This window comes from Spodoptera frugiperda, chromosome 25 (assembly GCF_023101765.2).
Source record: "Spodoptera frugiperda isolate SF20-4 chromosome 25, AGI-APGP_CSIRO_Sfru_2.0, whole genome shotgun sequence".
NCBI lineage: Eukaryota > Metazoa > Arthropoda > Insecta > Lepidoptera > Noctuidae > Spodoptera > Spodoptera frugiperda.
The window spans coordinates 6,150,429-6,171,239 of record NC_064236.1 but is presented as its reverse complement, the minus strand read 5'-3'; the positions used below and the strand labels follow the sequence as shown (position 1 = coordinate 6,171,239).

At 37.6% G+C, this 20,811-nt stretch overlaps 1 protein-coding gene across 3 annotated transcripts in view; it reads left to right on the top strand.

The window, feature by feature from the left end:
- The window catches only part of LOC118264034 (dendritic arbor reduction protein 1), a 61,877-nt gene that overhangs the window by 36,570 nt on the left and 4,496 nt on the right, over window positions 1-20,811 (top strand). For 2 of the 3 annotated variants that reach the window (XM_035576356.2, XM_050704114.1), the window contains exons 3-7: window positions 17,710-18,150; window positions 18,383-18,487; window positions 18,643-18,817; window positions 19,467-19,526; window positions 20,379-20,617. In XM_035576356.2, the coding sequence (XP_035432249.1) occupies window positions 17,710-18,150; window positions 18,383-18,487; window positions 18,643-18,817; window positions 19,467-19,526; window positions 20,379-20,569 (972 nt within the window). In that variant the 3' untranslated portion in view covers window positions 20,570-20,617. The remainder of the gene's footprint in view (window positions 1-17,709; window positions 18,151-18,382; window positions 18,488-18,642; window positions 18,818-19,466; window positions 19,527-20,378; window positions 20,618-20,811) is intronic. The other variant, XM_035576365.2, reaches the window with a different exon arrangement.

Genomic DNA, 20,811 nt, shown 5'->3' with positions numbered 1-20,811 from the left:
ATTTTAAAGTAACCATTAGAGAGAAAATAACTATAAAGAAAAGGAAAGAAAATATAAACATTAACAAAATATTTTTATAAATGTTGCTCGCTGAATAACTGCTAATTTTGAAAAAACGCATGAATGTACCTAAATGTGATTGTAACGTTGAAACTTTCTAATAACAGAGTACCAGCCCTGTGACACGGCGAGCCATGTGAATCAGTTCAGATTTCCACTTCACAGCGAAGAGGCTCAAGTGTTCTTCAATTGTAGCTCAAATATTTACCAAGAAAGACTTACAATAACATCAATGGCCATTAAATGCGCTTCACTTTTCATTTAGTTACTTTTATACCCACTTTCATAAGTAAACTAATTGATTTCATACTTCTGGGAGGAATATTTGTATCGATGGTGTGATATATTTAGGAAGACTTGAACCTAATCATTTAAAAAGAAAACACTGCTTTACCGTAACTTACAAAAAAGACAGAATATGCGTACAAGTAGGTAATGTAAATAATTTGTACAAAATGTATAGAAAACTCAACGTGTGTGCTACGATTTTGCGCAATTCTAATTACAAAAATCAAATATTTGTAACGTGGTCCTTTCCATCCATTCATTAACGAATCAAACTGGACTAAGAACAAGGATGAAAATTCCGACGTCAACTAAGAGATAGCAATAAAGCAAACCAACAAAATCAATAGTAAACATTAAGTAGTAATGTTTTGAAGGACTTTATAATGCTTTATTAGCCAATAGTTCGAAGTTCGTGGTGTCGACCACTTGTCCTACGCAATATTGTTTCGTTCGTGAGAAATCCTTTAGCCGTGAGTGGGCCGATTGCAGACCACAGGATAATTTAAATGAAATTATTGCAACTATTAACTTCTATAGGCTAAAAGTCACTGTTCTGTGTTAAATGCATACGGATACAAATTAATGATTTGAATTCGTAACAGATTTAAGCGCTTGTCTCACATTTTTCACTCTTTGTACGCATAATTGTTAAACGAGAATTGTTAAAGATTGTTATAGTAAATAGTCCTTGCAGTTTGTTCATAAACAATGCTAAAAAATAACCGGGATAAAATTCTGTACACTGACACACTATCGCTAGTCTAGAAAGAATTATGAAAACACATCGACATATTCTTTTCATAACATATATTGGAAAATATCTAGTAATTGCATGTTTCATACTACATTTTTATATTAAATATTAAGGAACCTTCTTTATGGTACATTATGAAAATTTGGAGTATCAAACAGTTATTGTTCGGGAGTGTGCAGAGCTTCAAGCGGGGCTCACCTTGGACAGTTGGCCCTAGACTCCATGTAAACCAATAATGAGTCAGGTTAACGACCGATACAAGCCATAAGTAATTACAAGTTATTAGCCTCTGCAACAAGCACCTAGTAATTCGATTGCCGGCTATCAACTTCGGTGGTCTTGCAGCACGAACAATAATGAAATGCACTAGAAACCCTGACTCATATTTCTCCATTCCAAGCATCCAGTATTATAAGAGAGTTTCAGCTCCATCATCAGTGCCATATTCATACTCTATGTTATGTATTGTGTCTCAAACTGTCTTAATAATCACGTTTCCAATATTGTCAACTTAAGTTATCCCTAAACTAGAGCCAAGGCGTAATCGTATCTCGACCGATATTCTGAATTAAATTATCTGTCTTAACCAATAGTATTTACAATCAATATTTACTAAGTTAATTGTAATACATGTAAATTATAAGACAGATACTTAAGCAGAGAATTATTTGAATAACTCAGTTACTGAGGTAGTACGTTCACTTGGAGTCCTGCCGCTTTTTTGCAGCTCCGCACCGTATACAGCAGGCTGGTTACACACGCAGTATGCATGGTATTCGATCATTGCAAAAAAATAATAACCAAAAGGAGTTACTACGTTAAAATAGTTGCAAATGGACTTCCCAATAAAACTGTATTTAGTGATTCAGATACTGTTACAAAACGCATTTCTTTCTTGGGAAGAAATTATGTCAAGTAGCAAAGTGTTGAGGTAGTAGACAGTAACGTACTTTTATTTTAATATAATTAGTGGAAATATTACATGGAATGTCTAATGACGTTTATACGATCTAGTATCTATCTATAAGTAGATGGGTTTTTAAGGGTGAGCGCTATCGCGGAGTTCCCACTTCAGTACCAAAGTTTAGCATAGATTTAATGAGATATCTCTTAATGAATTCTCAGTACCCAATAGCACTATTTGGATTACAGCTCGTTGTATGTAAATATAGCAAATAGGTTCACAATCAATCTTGTAACTTAGATAAGCAACGCTATATCCTACTACCTACGCTTTTGTGATAAAAACAGGTGTCACGTCTTCGCGTATATTTATTTATATTTATTTACGAATACATTTGTAACCGTTACATATGTTGTGACATTCAGTTCACAAATTAGTACTAACTCGTAGATATAGTCATTTAATAACCATCGTTTATACAAACAATTGCGTATTATCGCTTCAGCAGATGAAGCGAAAATACGCAAAGTTTCTTTAAACATTCGTAACGTTCAATAGTCTACAAACACTCAACGAATCCCTTTATGTTCCTACAATTAATGTGAAAAACGAAATCTAATTGCCGAAAATAGTCCCCGTGAACCGAAATGTCGGACATGGCAGCTGCTGGCGGTGGCACACGTCCGTTACCTCGTGTGGTGACATCATCACACAGCCACGTCCATGCTGAACTCCACAATAGCAACGCACTCGGTGCGTTATTGTCATTAAAACTACGAATTGTATAGAGAATAAGCAGTTAAAGATATTGGCGCATCCCGCTACAGCTATAAACCCTTGGCTTGGAAGTGGGGTAACTATTGTCGTTTCCGTTCGCATCGGAATTTGCACTAAGCATTGTGCTTTTCGTACATCCGTTGCCATGTTATTTCTAAATCCGTTTGGTTTACGGTCTCAGACTCCGGAATACACTTGCATTTCATTGTTAAAACATACTTAAAGTAAGTAATATTACTTATAATCATTTTACTGTTCGTTTACGATACTACATTAAACAAGTAACTTTAAAAAAATGTTCCTACTTGCTTTTGTGCATAATCGGTAGAATGTCCAACAATTGATTGTGTACTTAAAACACGTCCGCACAAGCAATCTCGACGTATATTCTAATCCGTTGAAGTACCGAACAAGCCTCCGAATGTAAAGTTCTTTTAATTTATGACCCCATGCTAATGAGGTATCAATAGCAGCGGTGCCGTTATGTCCATTCATAAAAATTTCGCGGGCGCGCCATTTCTCCAGCTGGTTGGTCAACTAAAACACGTGTAGAGGCTTTTGTCTCATTCTAATGTTCGATTTTTTAATATTTGTGAAGAATTATTCTGTCTATAAATGTTGTAGTAATAGGTGAGGTCTCGGTGGGTTGTCCTCCCTTGTGTCATCGCGTCATCAACTCAATCGAGACTTTATTCTACAACCAGTTATAGATGACGGTGTCCGTAAACTTGTCTAATTTTGTCATGACACCAATTGGACGTATTTTGACAGTCAAACTACTTAAATGACCTACTGATTAACAACTTTGGATTTTCATTCTAAAGCTATTCTTTGTCGACTGATTGATATACCAAAACGATAATATTAAACGTGGGTCTTACTAAGTAGAACTTATGCTCCTTATAGCTTATACCAAAACTTATAAATTTTAATGCAGCTGCAAGCGAGTATATATTAATTTTATGATTATATTTTTGCTCCACTTTTTTTTACAATAATAGTACCTAAATGCAAAAGTTTAAGAACCAACATTACATGGGTTCAATGCATTCGTTATATGTACAGATTTTGAATCAAGTCTACTATGAAATAATTAACAATATCTAAATTAAATTCGGTCTCGTGATTGAGCGATTACTTGTGTATCGTGACGGACAGACAGACAGACAGGTCGGCCCTGCGCCTGTCACAGTGGGGACCCATTGTCTACCTGCTGACAATATTCTCAGAGACACTTCAATTCCTTATCTCCTGCGTGTAATGTAATAACAGTCACTACTTCATGTCCCTAACATGTTCACTATACAAGCACTGGTGAGAATTGTAACTAGTTTTACATACATACATGTAAGTTTTTGCCTATTTTATTTGATATTTCTATCCCAATTTTCTGTATAAACGAATAGGTGTCTGTTCGCTAAGCTGTAATGTTTATCTACGGATAAGATTTAAGAACTATATTATTACTATAATTGTTATAATAACGTTATTTCATACATTACGATATTTAAATTAAATTATTTTTTTAGATTCAGATACTTTTTACTAGAAATACATATAAAAAATACATTTTTATTCGAGGTTTGCCAAACCCCTGATGATGCTATAACGTGTTACACCTTCCCTAATCCAGAGGTCATTGACATTGATACTCAAAACTTTTTAACCTTATCAAATCTTAACTTCCTTTCTTGAAAAGCAAAAATGCACAATTCCTACTAATGACGGAATCGTGCTCGGCGTACTGAGTTAAGGCCTCGATATGATCTGTACGATATTTCCGGCGTTGCGTGGGCGTCACAGGTTTGTTCCCGAGTCAAAATTTTTCGAAAAAAATAACTTCGCACACTCTTACGCACCTCACTTCACTTCCTCTCAACATGGGATCATAATCTTAAAACCTACATAGAATGAGGTTTTTGGTCATAGTTATTTTTTGAAATTCAACTTTATTCCTTATGCTATTAAGTAGAGTTTCATTTAATTTGTTGAGAATATTTAAGTCTTTTTGGGTGCTATTGAGAGAAACACCATTCATTGAGACAAGTAACGGGCTAATAGTAATCTCGCGTCTTGGCAACGCCATTCAAGAGAGCGCGTACCATCGAGGTGAAAATCTTTAAATTAAAATGATTTAACTTGCTTAATTATTTAGTATACCATTTGTAGGAATTATAAAGTTGTGCCAAACGTGAAAACGTTCTCCAGACACGTCAATGTTGATAAATGTACTTAGAAAGTTAAGTATAAATACATTATATGTGACATTCTGATCAAGTGCTGCCTAGTTAACAGTTGTGTCCAATTATTGCTGATAGTATAACAATTTTAACATGAAAATTACCATCTTTGTATATTATGGTTTATAGCGGGCTATAATTATTATTTATTAATTAAATCGGCTATAAACACAGGTTAAAATAAATCAAAATAAATTACAAAAATTTGAATAAAATAACAATACACCTACTTAAAAAGTATTTTGTTGGTGAATATACTTGATGTATGTGTGCGTATATGTAGACTTTCTGTCAGTGTACATTTGTGTGTGGTAAATCTTGTTTTATGCTTAGTTTGTGTATGTAAATGTGAGCGGGTTTGCGTGTGTGAGTCGCGTGCGCCGCATTCCTCCGCGTAGTCATTCATACATACTCAAAGAGTTCGAGCCGTTTATTTGTCTACCTATATCTTTTTGTCTTAGTTTGTTGTGTTTTTATCCGCCTACGTAGCTATAACTATTTAATTGTACGGTATCTCTTGATTAGCACTAAACAGATTAGTACCTATTTTTATGCAATTAAAGGTGTGTAGATACTCTGTGTACACATGTACTTAACTCTTAAGTAGTAGAGAAACATAATGAAGTCGTTAGGTCCGGCACTAATTCGATGCGTACAATGTGTACATGCATTTCATTGTTCAAACTATTTCCCTCGTGTCCTACTACTTTCACTAGTATTGTATATAAAACCACTGCTGCTATATTCTATAAACCAAAATGAAATTATTGAATGCTCAACACTAATTCGCATATATACATGCTTACTTATTATTAATATCTAGTTTAGTATCGGCAGTAAAATAATTAATACAGCAAGATTATTATTAATGACTTTAAATCGTCGTAAACATCAATCTTATTGGATATTTATGTAATTTCTTCAAAGCAAATGTATGTTAATGTATTTTAATAAAAAAAGGTAGAAAATGAAGCACATATTCATATATACAACGAAATTTCTAATATTTCATACATATAAATGTAATATTGAGTTTTTAATATCCCATCGTTACCGTACTATTCCACCATTATCAAAGCCATGGTGCGATCGAAGCGAGTCCTGAAATGTAGTTGTGTACTAAGTATAGTGGTACATAATGTGGCCGCATTATGTATTCATAATAATTATTCAGTTGGAAACGTACGCTTCACGATTTCCGGCTCGCGGCCCAATCACGGCATAGGGCGGGCGGCTAGGGCGGGGGTGTATGCAATGACACGTCGATACCTGCGCGCGCATGCTCCACAAACAATGCCATTTACATGCAAATGACATTCCTGACGGTACTGACGTTTCAGGGCTCCGCATGAATATGCTAAACTGTAAAGTGAATAGGCCCCAGTAATACCTCGAAGGGCACTTAAAACTATTAGCGTGACTTTGACTGCGACCCGCGAATTAGGCAAGACGTAACTGTAAGTTAAACAACAAATAAACACCATCTGAAAACTATAATTAAACATGAAAGTTCCTACAATATTGTATGTAAAAATTTTAGCATATAATGCTTGAGCAGATCTCAAATCCAGCATAGGACAACTCTTTTATACAAATCCGTTATTAATGTAACATATCGTCATTTACCATTGCCATACACATATTTAAAGATCGTCGAATATCAAATTTGTTATTATATTATTATGGAACGTATGCAACAAGGGGTGAACCCCAAAATGTCACCAGTGTCAAATAAATGAGTATTATGTTCCGAATTACATTCCACATCAAATATTTAACTATATATGCCAAATAATTAATTTTATGGCCAACTAATATATTTCCAGTTTCTTCGGTTTTTATATTGTTTGATATTTTTAATCAGTCTTATAAACAGAACATACGAACATGAGCCATTATGTAAAACAAGTTGTTACATAAATTACGTGAGATGATGTTATTGAAACATACCTATGATTCACATCGTGCCATTAAGTGTTGTGCTAAAGGACAGCCATGTTTATACTTATTTCAAATTTATAATTATTCCAACGACTTAGACACAGCGTCTGCGGCGGATGACTCACTGGTGGCGTCATCGAATATTTTACAATAACATTTTATCGGCATTTCGGTATTGTATAGATAATACTAATTTGAATTTATAAGCTTTTAGCTTAAGAATTTGTATAATTAAACGAATATTTTAGCTCTATTATTATATTAAAGTCAGTGCCGTCATAAAGATGAAAATCTTTATGACAGTAGCACACGACTACTTCCTACTCGCATACCTACATGACCTCACGGGGCTTGCATACGGCAATGAAACAATACGCCAGTTACTGTACGCTTCTTTGTATACGAATAATTACATATAAATGTACTATATACTGGACAGATCTATTTGTATCTAGTACTGCGGTGTAGGTAGCCTAACTGCGGCATACTGCACGCATTTAGAACATTGACCGTACCGTAACATTTACATATTTACTGAGGAAGGAAACTGACTGGCGTGTTTATGGACGTCACAGCCCCTTGAATTAATATAACGCAGTTGCCTTATTTAAGATGAGGCAGTAAACTAACGAGACTACTACTTACTTCTAGTTCCCTCGTTTACTGTCACGTCGATATCTGATATCGCTGCATTACTGCTATTCGCCTCTATCTATATACTCTATAATAATTCCTACTACCCCATACTGCTTTGTGTCCCCACCATGGCCAAGGCAAAATGAACCAAATGCCCTGGGATCCTCGTCGCATTATATCTCGGCAGCAGGCTCCCACCTCTCACCTCCTTGAGTCCATTCAATTTGCGTCAGAACACGAGTTATGCGTTTTTTATTGCAGCGCACTATAAAACAGTCGTTTGGATTATTATGAAGAATTATTTTTTTAGATAAAGGTCGAAAAGGAAATTTATTACTATCTATCGTGGGTCAATACTGCTCCTGTTGCTAATTACATGGTCTATCGATATGCTATAGGTAAGCTATAGAAATGTGGAATTCATAGTTACAAAAATCCATCATATTAAGAAAATCCAATCAATCAATCTTTAAATTGAATCAAAAATATCTACGGTAATAAGTATTAATAACAATAAACGCATAAGTTAACACGCAATACGAAATGGTAGTAATAAGTGCTCTACAGTTTATTATAATGAATTTGCTAATTGCACTAATAAATGTATAATAACAATAGATAAAGGAAGGCAATGAAATGAATGCTGTTTCCATTTTGACATTCGATACGACTCAATTTTCTTCCACGGTGTAAATACCTAAAACGATTTGTTAAGAATGAATTGAATTTACGACAGAGTAATAAAATTATTTGCCTTGATAGTTTTACGATTTTATCTAACTCCGACTTTCTGATAACAATTGGAAAGCTATAGTTAGATCTTAACTGCTAACTGAAAGCTGATTGTTTTACATGTTCAATTTAGACATACACTTTTTTCTTACCTTATTTTTATCAACTTTCTGTTATTTGGTAATCATCATAAAATTACGATCGGACCGATGTGAATAGAAAAAAATAAAATCTTAAAATCAATTCGACTAGCATTGTAATGTCCATTCTAAACCTGAGTCCAGGGCTACGAAATTAATTGTTATGTTTACTACGAAAGTAAAATTTTACCATACAATTAGATTTCATTACTTTCGATCTAAAGTGCGGACTTAAAACGCAAAATATAATAGGGAAACTGAATTTATGCAGCAGTATCTGGCACTAAGACATACCTAAAAAACTAAGGCAATTTACGTAGACATACCTATGTATTTAAATAACACGACTCTATCAGAAAAACATCAACTAACATTTAACACTATTTAGTTGCTTGAGTACACATTTCTACACATTATTAAAAATCCATATTTTTCATAGCGGGAAGGTGAAGCAGACGAAATTCGAGATGTGACCGGCGCGAGGTGGCGAGCGTGCTACAATCCATTACGGCACGAGCGCAGTAGGCACGGGCAGGGGCGATCCATCCATTAGCTAATTAGTTGTTCGGTGCCCACCAACGACCCCCTTCTTGCCAGATTGTTACCTTCTTCGCTCGCTAATTGACTTCCATAATGAACACCAGACTTTTACATTCAATTTAAATATCAGTTTTCGCAACCAAATCATGTCGTCGACGAGGTTAAACACAAACTGTTTGGCGCCGATTCATTTTATTTTAGCTATAAGTATCCATGTAGGCATTTAACACATATTATACCTACGGAAACCACCATTAACATACTTAGATAATTAATTTATAATTTCAGTATGATCACCTATCTGAATGCGCTTTCAAGTGTGTGTTCCTGAAAATTAACAATATGCTTAAGTTACCAACTGTTTTGCCTCAGAACATCTACTTCTGTTTACATAATTAACTGGGTAGTCTACCCTGGCGAACTTCCTACCACACTATTCCTAATGACAATTGACATTTGCAAACAACACGTAACGTATGGTAATATTTCCCTATTCGTATTTAACTTGCAGTTTAAATAGATGTCTGCCATTCTAGGCGTTCGATGAAGAAAGAAACCAAGAAGTTTCGTGGCTACTGAAAATTAGTTAAGTCTTTTTAGAGTAACAACTTACATGCGATTTTGGAAATAAGAATAACTCTACTTGTACTTGTTATCATAAATAATTATCTACATTTCAAATATAAAAGGACAATAACCATAATTTTTACCTCCATTCGTTGTTATACGCAACAGAAGTTAGTGTTCAAACAGTTTATACTATACATTCGACGATTAACGGGCGTAGCGGTGTAAATGAATAATCGATACCAGCGGGCCCTCGTAAAATCACACCTTTTCACAATACGAAAGTATTTAACCGCAAGCACAATACATTAAATTAAAAAGTTAAACTACCCCCGCAGTCGTAGCATCAGACTATCTTTTAATGAGGTAATGGCGATCCGAGAGGGGTCGCGCGGCCACACGCGACCGACCCTCGCTCTCTAATAATTTCATTATTATAATAAAACGGAGTCAAACGTGTAAACGAGGGCACGTGATTATTGCGACCCTCTAACTACTGATTATTGTGACAGCTCGCCCTTTCTACGTTCACCGGTAACTTCTTTTAAAAAATAGTAAATTGATGGGCTCATTCAAGAAAAAAATATAATTAACAAATATGCAATGTGTAACACACAAATATTAATAAAAAATCTCAGACGAACATGCATTAATTACATAAAGACCACGGTGTACTTGAGACATTTTGTAATTTATACATTTCAATGTTGTATTTATGTGTACGGTATAGCCGATGGGCATAAACGTTAATTTACAAAACGATGACTTAGAAACGTTGCCTAAAAACTGGTGAGCGGGTACAATAAACATTATGGGCACATTCATTAATAGCTGGCCGCTGACAAACGGTGCCTCTGCCCCCACCTCCTCTTTACCCATTATCCCCATAAACCCCTGTCTACCCTCCCATATTCCGCCTTCCATCTACCCATCTCCCCATTCGGCCAGGTGTAAAACTGCCCGGTCACGGAAAGACAGACATGCGATGCGGCTAATATGTTTTTATTATTAAAACTATACGTATTGCTCATCCCTCGGGCTGGCGAGGGGATCACCCATGAATATTTATACGGTGATTTGTTAATAGCACCATTGCTGCGGCCACGGTACTTATCGAGTATGACTAAGACAGCACGACACCGCTCTGCATAGTTCATTTTACTCCCAAATTCCATTAACTTGGACATTGTGGATATTAAACATTTTGTTCGCTGCCTATATACCTATACGTGCTATGTTCTATGTGTAGGCACTAGAATATGATTCAAGTACTTTCTCGAATTTACTTGGTAGTGACATGAAAGCTAACTGGCGTGAGTAATACAGGAAAACGTGAGGCTTACCAAGTAATGTCAACTTTAGTGGAGTCCTAATGTGTGGATGTGCGCGTCATGTGCGGCGCGGCTCCCGCTCGCTGCCCGCCGCAGAATCTGATTACTGATCGTATGAAAGATAGACTGCAGCATGCGTCAGGTATGTATGCAACTTGTGCAATATGTACATAAACAATCTGTTTGGCACACCACTCGTGGGAATCATATTTCCATTAAGTTTACAGTCTAATTTATTTCATACGCTTTTAACCAGACTGTGAACGCTACTCACTTATTGCTTTCGCTACATTAAGAAATGTACGCGGAAGGAAATGAAAGTACTACCTAGGCAGGAAATACTTTAAACTCTAACATTATTTAGATGGATATTTTTATGTTCGACCGAGGTAGGTATGCGGTGTATGTATAAATGTGAATTATTTTATTCTAGTCCGTAATAGTAATGTTGTTTTTACATGAAGTGGCACGCGCGGCCGGCACGCGGCTATTTACCTACTCAGTCGCGGCAACACACGCTCTGTGAACACTGGCGGTTTTTATACACTTGTTAATACATTCCTATTATTATCACTTGCATACTTACACACTTATTGTACCTACCTGTAAACTATATATACTTTTATTCATTATATTTATACTTGTATCATTAGACGTAGTATTCTGGCTACGCTTATACAGTATACACTACCCTTACTTCTGCATTACATACTGATTAGCGTATCTACACGAATATTTTCAATGGCTTTCGAAATTAAAGTGCTTAGCAAACGTTCTTAGAACCAACGAAAACTATAATATTTTTATTCAAGCTTATCAGAGAAGAAAGTTTTTCTCATAAAATATAGGTACGTAAACACTGGACAACATCATAACGAATATATAAAAAGTATTGACAATGGTAAACAGTAGCTACATAACTCACGGTGAATGAGATGGTCGGTGTGTTTAGCGGGAGCCCCGGCGGCCGCCCCCGACCCGGCATTTAGCTAAAATTATGGGAAATGCAAACATTACTCGAATTACAATTTATTTTCCTCTATCAAGCGCCACCGTGAGACACGTGCCATTTCGACAAACAATTTTTTTTTAAATAGTTTATTTTTTGGTATCCAATATCTCTGTACTGCATCTGAAACTCTACGTACAGCATAAAAGGTATACTGACTGAAATAATTAGCGCAGTTTTGATGTGGTGTAAACCACCATGGTGTAGGTACTAAGTATTTATCTAATCTGAAGTTAATATAGTGCCTTAACTACGTTCCGCTTGTTTGCTAACCGATTACCTCAGCTGCGTTTCCGCTAAAAGATTAGTTAATGGTAAGTACTTAAATATTATTCAAATCACTGGACAACAGTTATTATTTGTCATTAAAAAGTGGCACAGGACCCAGGTCAGTATTTTGTATTAAAATATATTCTAAGCTAGAGTAGCCCCCACCCCGGTGGGCGGTTCTTATCGATCCGCCTAACGCCGCCCGCCCCAGTCCGCCCAACCGATAAATACGACTCCCGACTCCGTGGCAATGTGAGCTCACTGCCTATAAAATGTTATTACTATTAGTTATTGTCGTCATAAGTTTTAGGGGTACCTAGTGGATGATAAAAAGCCTTACTTTGTAAGTGACTGGGCGGCCGACGTGGAACAATGTTAAGGAATTATTTTGATTCATCATTATTAAAGCCAAACTGAAAGCTTTAGTTTCTACCTTTCATAGCTTATGCAGATTTTGGTCAGGTTATAGTGTCATAGATTATACGATATGAATCGGAAGTTTCCAGCAGGCCTGAGCCGGCTGCATTGTATGGCCGTCACCGTGCCCCCATCGCCGTGGCACAAGACTACAATAATGATAATCGTCACTTTGTGAATTATGCCGATTACCTACATCAGAGCCTAGTGTACAGTTAGCCAAGAACATTTGTTTGCAATATGAACTTTACGACTTTACATTAAGGCGGCAACATGTGTATTTTAATTGTTTTACATAGTATTGTATGCGTATGGAAGAATGAATTGTCGTGGGCGTAAGTTGAATTATGGAAATAGAGCGACGACAGTCGACGAGACGCGCTGTTCAAACAATGCCATAACGGTATGAGACGGCAATTTTAATTCTTTTCATATGAGGATACATTATTGAAAAGGTCATATTGTCTATTAGGGGGTTGTTATAATGTCTTTACCGTCATGCGGTGTTCAAAGAAATGTATACATTATACTATACGTATTTCAGGCATAAATCAAGTCGTAGTACGATTTTTTCTAACAGTTTTTGTAACTTCTTTATAGTATCTAATCCTGTAACACTGGCTCTTATATCTGAAAATGAACATACTCGACTGTCATAACATGTGACAGACAGTTCAAACAGTGGATTGTCATATGCGTTCCCTTAAAGCTAATTAGCGCAGAGTCCCGCGGGTGACGGCGGGAAGGTTTATGTGGATTGCCTACGTGGCCTAGCGCGGCCGCGTGGCTACGTACACATTGTGCGCTGACCTCCTCTGACCTTTTACATTTCCTGCTATTGCCGACGGACAATTTTTCATTAGGAATAGCTTTCATGACATATATTCACATATTTTGCAATAAGTGTAATGCGCACTAAATACACACCACCTTCGTAGCTTCATCGGACATTTACAAATGAAATATCTAAGAATACTGACATTTCACTAACTATTTCATAGAAATGAATTATGATATTTTAGCAACACTAAAAAGCTTTCTGATGTAGCGGTACGTTTTATGATTTTAATTATATTTGGTATTCCGAAGTTCAATTTGTTTATAAAACTAGTTTTACTATCACTTCTATAAGTAGATATCAAGTTGACTGTCGTAGGTATTCTTTCTAGATTTCATCCTACTTTTCATTTCGACATGGCAACGGGTCAACATCTATTCGACCGGAGCGTGGACGGCATGTTCTCTTGTTAATATTATCAATTTGTTTTACAACTATTTTGACACACTTACAATACATAAATATAAACTTATAGAAAATTATGTAGATGGAGAAATAATTCGAACATGTTAATATTCCGCTGTGTTATCGCCATTCTTCATTGAATTTAAGCTATTATCTGTGGTTTATTGACTATTAAGTAATCTTTTATGAAGTAGGTAGGCGTTCATGCAGGAGAAAATAGAATTGCTTTCGCGAATAGCTGTTAAGCACGCAGGGTTTTATACACCTAGCTCTGCATTGAGTAGTAACAAATGTCATTAAATTGTTTTTATTACCCACCTACTAAATACCTATTTAAACGGTCTACTTATCTTGTACTCTATTAAAACTGAAGATTTTTTGAACTCGAAAACATATCAATAAGTTTTAAAATATTCATTATTAGACATGGCCTTCAATTAATTCAAAAGATTCGCACAATTGATTGTTTTAGGAAGTGATATTGATGATTTTTGCAGCAATGCTTTAAAAATTGTAAACTGGACACTGTCATACATCCGGATATTTTATAGTTATAACTTTAAATCGTTTGTAGCTACACACCATCCAACATCCAACCTACCTACACAATCAAAAAGAAAATGGCGGCCATTTTCTAGCCGACGTCAGCACGGCCGTCATTGGTCGGTGGGTCCGCAGCACGTGCGCAGCGTCGCGACGCAATACCTATTCTCTTTATGAACGTCCGCCATGAAAGTCGTCATCTCTGCCAGGACCAATCACAACACGCACATTTTTAGCACAGTTTCCTATCTACCTTTATTTCTTTTCATTATAATACCTATTACACAAATATTAATGCAATTTCGCACTATTCGTCAGAGATATACAATAGATAACGTTATTTATGTACATGTTATATTGATATGAAATACAAATGCTCGTGGTTGTACCTCCATATTTTCTTTGTAATCGTTATCATTAGGTAACATGTGATATAGATAATTCAAATGAGAGTGTGTACATTAGGGATTTGTCAAAACCTGCCTACATTTTCAGCCATTCATATTATTGTGTGCAGTAAGATAATGCTGGCATTACCACTGATATGATTAAGTGATTTAGCGATTATCATTTTCTATATACACGCGTAGGCTCAAAAATTATAAAAGATCTAATCACAATAGTGATTGTAAATTGTTTATGAGAAATGTAAGACAAATGAACCCTAAAATTAAGATAAAGATACGAATAATTCGATACATTTGTCAGTGTTCATGGTGCAAGCGACCTTACTAATATAAACTTTAAGTAGATTGGCGTCGGGGCACTTGCTCCATTCAACGGTCGAAATAAATAACAACAACAATCTATTAGATTTGAGATATAATCTGGTGCAAGTGCGTGTTTCATCACTGGCCGGTGCAAATCCGCGGGAGGTTCTTTCATTTCACAATAGCTGTCTGTTCGGTATAAGCCGACTGATTTAGCTGGCTTCGTAAATGAGCTAAACCGATGCGAATACGGTGCCTAGCGCACCGCCCAGCGCAAAGAATAAAATTAACTTTACACACAGACAAGTCTCAGCTTTTAGTACGCAATCATTTTCCAGCTATCGAATAGTCACGGTGACGTTAGAGTTATACCAGGATAAATACCAAACCATTAATTACTCCTGTAACTGTTTGACGAGAAACTCGACGAGTTTCAAGCCATGCTAGAGGCTCATATTCATGAGCAGCATTACGTGGCACACGTGTAGTTATCGTTATCTGTCATTGTCACTGAATACCTAAATGCCTAAATATAGATAGACACCAATCATACCTACATAACGTTGAAAATTAGGTATAGATATAAACTATAATAAAGTAATTTATTTGTTCGTTAATTACATTTATTGGAACATCTAAAAGAAATTAAAAAAACGAAGTATGTTATGTGTTTCACACACGCTCTAGGCTATGTTGTTCTGTGTAGTGCAGTGTGGTTTTTATTAATGGGCTTTGTCTCCTAGAGACCAGTACGTGGTGCGGTGTGGTTCTGCGGCAGTATAGTCTATGTGGTTGTTGCTCAAGCTCGTCTAGTCGCGGTGGAGGAGCCACTGCGCAATCGTTCGATCCGCAAAGGTCATGGAAGGAATTCGCGCGGTCCGGCGCACTTGCGACACCCCACGCTGCTCCAAAGAGGTTCCGATCGCTGCCGACCGGGCTCACCGATTACTTTAACTCTATTTCACCTGTTCGCAACAAAAAACGAATCGAATTACAGAACATGCACGAATTGCGTTCTATTTAATAGTAAAAACGAATTACGTGTAAACTATGCGCATCTAATCGTAGTATATAGCTAGTTGAAGTCGTCTACATTAAACAATAGAAAAGCAAACAGATAAAGCACTACACATAACTTATCAATATTTACATATTCTATCATGGTATGAACTAATAGGAAATTACTTCACACTTACCTTTACCCAGATACCTATCTAGTCTACATATACTTAGAAATAACAGCGCTTATTCATTCAATATTTACAGTATTGTTATACTAATAAGTATACTTAAACATCAAGTACATTCAATTGGTACCTAATTAATATCATGGTATATTGTGCAATCGTTTATGAGAAAACGTAACTTCTTCAACATCCTGTATAAAGGTAAATACACACATTCCAACTAAATAAACGGGTAAATGGAAATAAAAAATAATTAAAAAACAGAACTTTTAAAGACATGTCAAAGATTGGGTCTGACATCGACGCACGGATTGATTAACCGTGCAGGTGTACAGGCGCAGGCGCACACACTACGCACTACGTAGTACAGCCTACAAGTTTTACTACAACTACATTAATTTTATCGTCACTCGTAAACGGCGTGCAGTCGTTTAAGGTGTACTCCTATCGAAGTGCGTAAAGATTAAACACTTTCTAATTTATCTACAATTATATTGTGGCCCATAAAACGATTGATTACTTTTCTCCTTTGACATATCTGACAATACTTCACATAGAATAAAATGTTGACATGTTGATTTGACAATTTAAATTAATTTCGATGTCAGAATCTCATCCCGAAATGTGTACGTATGAAGTGATCCGATATGAAAGCTCTTGCTCGTCACCTGCGCGCGCGCGTGGGCTTGCCGCTATTGTATGCTAATATCGCACGCCGCGCCGCGCGCGCCGCAACACCGCTTGCCCACCTATCATGGAGAAATTGTTCAAATTGTGTAAATTCATAATGTTAATCGTAACTGTAATCCTCTTAAGTATGATTGATGAAGCCAATCAGTTTCCAGGAGCACGCAACATGTTTGAGCTTTTTTATGGTAATAAAGTATAAACATTGGTGTTTCGGGCGTTCTGACTGCTTACCTAATTCATAGCCAAAACATTGATAAGTAAACACTTTACTTATGGTAAACGCAAAGGTAAACTTTTTAGAAAACCCATCAACTTACTGGCAATTATAAGCAGCCTACTTTTCTGAGAAAATGTTTGTAGATATTAATAAGTAGGTAAATAGGAATATAAGTACCTAATGGACTAGTTAAAATATGTCGTCTTGGTCACATAGGTAGGTACCTAGGTACTTCATGATTTTCGAGACACGTATTATATAAAGGATATATATCTAACAGTGCGGAATCATAGCCTGGTGTTGTATCTATCGAGATAATGCTAAAGCTATAAATTCTTAAGTTTATTATCCTCAGATCTACAGGACTTCTTTGTAGTCAACACTCTAAACATTAAATCAAGAAGACTTTCTAATGTTATTAGCATTAATATTAGGATTAGCATAGGATTTTCATAATAGGGTCGCGATAAGTATCTGCAAATCATAAAATGGCGTCTGTTTGTTTTGTTACAGACATCTGAGCTAGAGTCGCTGCTGTGTAAGCAGGAGGGCGCCTCACTCGCGCCCGCCCACATGGACCTTTTCGATGGTGGAACTTCCTCACGCGACGATGCATTCCTCCGGCCTGCCCTCTGGGAGGACATCGCTTCCTCCATCAGAAACATCGACCCCGAGAACGCAAACATGCTCGCGCCGCTCGGCTCCACACACGTCAAGCTGGAAGCTGACGAGGCGCTCCTGGAGGAGTGCACCACCCCGCTACTCAGTCCCCTCGAGATCAAGACGGAGAGGCTGTGCGCGCCGCCCACGTACGCGCACCCGCAGCCGCCGCAGCACCAGCCGCCGCACCAGCCGAACACCTCGTTCGCCAAGTACCCGCCCTCGCGGCTCGTCTACATGTCCCCGCTGACGCCGCCCAGCTCCGAGCAGGGCAGCCCCGGCAACACCATGCAGGTAACACGCACCTCCAGAGAGCTGGCGTCGCTCGCGTACGGATGGTACCATCTATTGCTCAGCGATCTATTATGTTGTATCACTTCTTTTATTGCAGTAAAGTAATAAATATATAGTACAGTCGGGAGTCATTTTGGTATTAAAATTGTGATCAGGACAGTGGTAAGGTCCTGTAAATGATAATGAAGTTCCCGATTTATGAGTCGAGCAACATTTGTGGTGTTATTCGCAGGGCGCAGGCCGGCGCACGCCACCGCCGCCGTATCACCCGCCGCCGCTGCTCAGGGCGCCGCACGTGCCGCCACATCCTGGCCCGCACCAACATCACCATGCACAGGTGACTAACTTAACATAACTCTAATCTTATCGTATATATGTAATACGTGCAAAAATTAAATCACAATAAGGCTGTATGAATAGAAATAATGTGCAGTTTTATTTACATGAAGTAAGAACAAATAAATTGTGTGATGGTTAAAGTAAAGAAAATAGTTTGTTCCGATGCAGCCGATGGCCCCGGTGCAGGTGGCGCCGCAGCCGCCGCCGCCCCCAGTGCACCACGCGCCGCTGCAGCACGCGCGCCTGGCGCCGCCGCACCACGTCAAGTACAACCGGCGGAACAACCCCGAGCTTGAGAAGAGAAGAGTGCACCATTGTGACTTCATAGGTAACACCAACATCAAATATCACACATTGATCATATTCCCAACATCAATCGTATTCAGACTTGATTAGAGTAATCGAAAGGTTACATTCACAACGCAGGAATAACGCAAACAAATTGTAAAAAAAACATCCAACTAGGTACGCAATAATTATGACTATGCGTAGATACATCTGCAACACCAGAGACATGCTAGACTTTGGAAACATATAAACAAAATCATTGAGATGCTTAGTTTTGTCTTCGGAATTGATTTGGCTTACAAACTAAAAATAAATTTACCAACGTATATGTTCAATGGAACTAGCATCTAGCACAATCTAGAGTAAACTGTCGATACAATAAAGATAGCTAGCTAGCCAAGTTTTACGAGCTGATTGGTCAGTGTGCCGGTGACCTCGCGGTTGGGAATATAACCCTAAATCTTTTGAACCACCCACGCTTCACCAATACTTTGTTCTGATCGATCTCAGATCTGGTGGAAAACGGTAAAACATCCGCATTTTGCATGCATGCGACATAAATCTACATAATTTAATCGAACAGTCAATCCTGTTTGTCCTTTGTTTGTGTTGTATGTTGTTTTTCTCGAACTACTCTTCTCCTGACGTCAAACATAAGTGTATTTTAATAAAGGGACTGTTATTTTCAGGTTGTACCAAAGTCTACACAAAAAGTTCGCATCTAAAGGCGCACCAGCGGATACACACAGGTATAACCTGCACTCATAATTATATTACTGACCTGCGACTGCGAAATGACTGTCATAATCTAGGTGGCAATGCGAATATATCCTGTTAGTACTAAGAACCTCATGTCCGAAGAAGTCTTGTATTTCAATTTGACCCAACCGTCTCCTTACTATGTACGTGGACTACTCAACAGCCCAGCGAAAGTAACAAATATACCTAATGGCAACAATGTTCCTAAGTACCTACTGTGCTACGAGTATCGTTTAAATTTCACCGCAGTATATTGTCACTTGTCCAATTTATTTAACACAGACTTCTTACCTAGTAACTACTTTCTAAAAACCTTAATTTGACCTAGTACGCAGGGCTCTACACAAACTTCCGTATAGACACGTGGTAGAGTTCATTGATATCGGACTGAAATTATGAAAGTCAACAAAGCTTGCCGATTAGGCAAATTTCCTTCGTTCAGTTTCTGGAAATAGCTCGAGACGTGACTCGATGATATGACAGCATTACGGCTATGGGTGCTGCATCGATGACACGATTCTGTCACCGTACATGAATCTTGCATGATACCTACATGCTTGATATACAATCAAGTGCAGTGTCCGATGAATTAGGACGAGCTAACTGTAAATGTGAAGGAATAACAAAGGCCTGTCTAGACAATACACAAAGTACCACATCGGAACGACACCACAACCTCGTAAACGCAGTCGTGTTAATAGTGCCACTGCACCAGCCACTAGTGAGTGGTTAAAATGTGGTCGCCATCAAAATATGTCGCAAATAGATAATGTAATGTCATGGTATACGTTGCACGCGTTCGTGCTGGACATCAGTGGCAGTGACCAGTTCTGTGTTCCCAGGTGAGAAGCCGTACACGTGTCAGTGGCCGGAGTGCGAGTGGCGATTCGCGCGGTCTGACGAGCTGACGCGTCACTACCGCAAGCACACGGGGGCAAAGCCATTTAAATGCGCCGTCTGCGAGCGCTCATTCGCACGCTCAGACCACTTGGCACTGCACATGAAGAGGCACCTGCCTAAGACGTCTAAATGACACACGAGGAGGGGCGGGGATCAGCCGCCCGCTCCACACAACACTCAGGTAACTACATTTTTCCAATGTCAATGTCTGCTTCATAATTTCACATACTTTTCTTATATTACAGAAACTATTTTCATAGCTGTTTTTAAAACTGCCCCATTATCAAACTCCTAAAATCATTTTAGTCTTTTTAAGTAATTTACTTAACAATTGAATCATATTTGAGAATACGTTTTTAATTTCATACGCTCGTT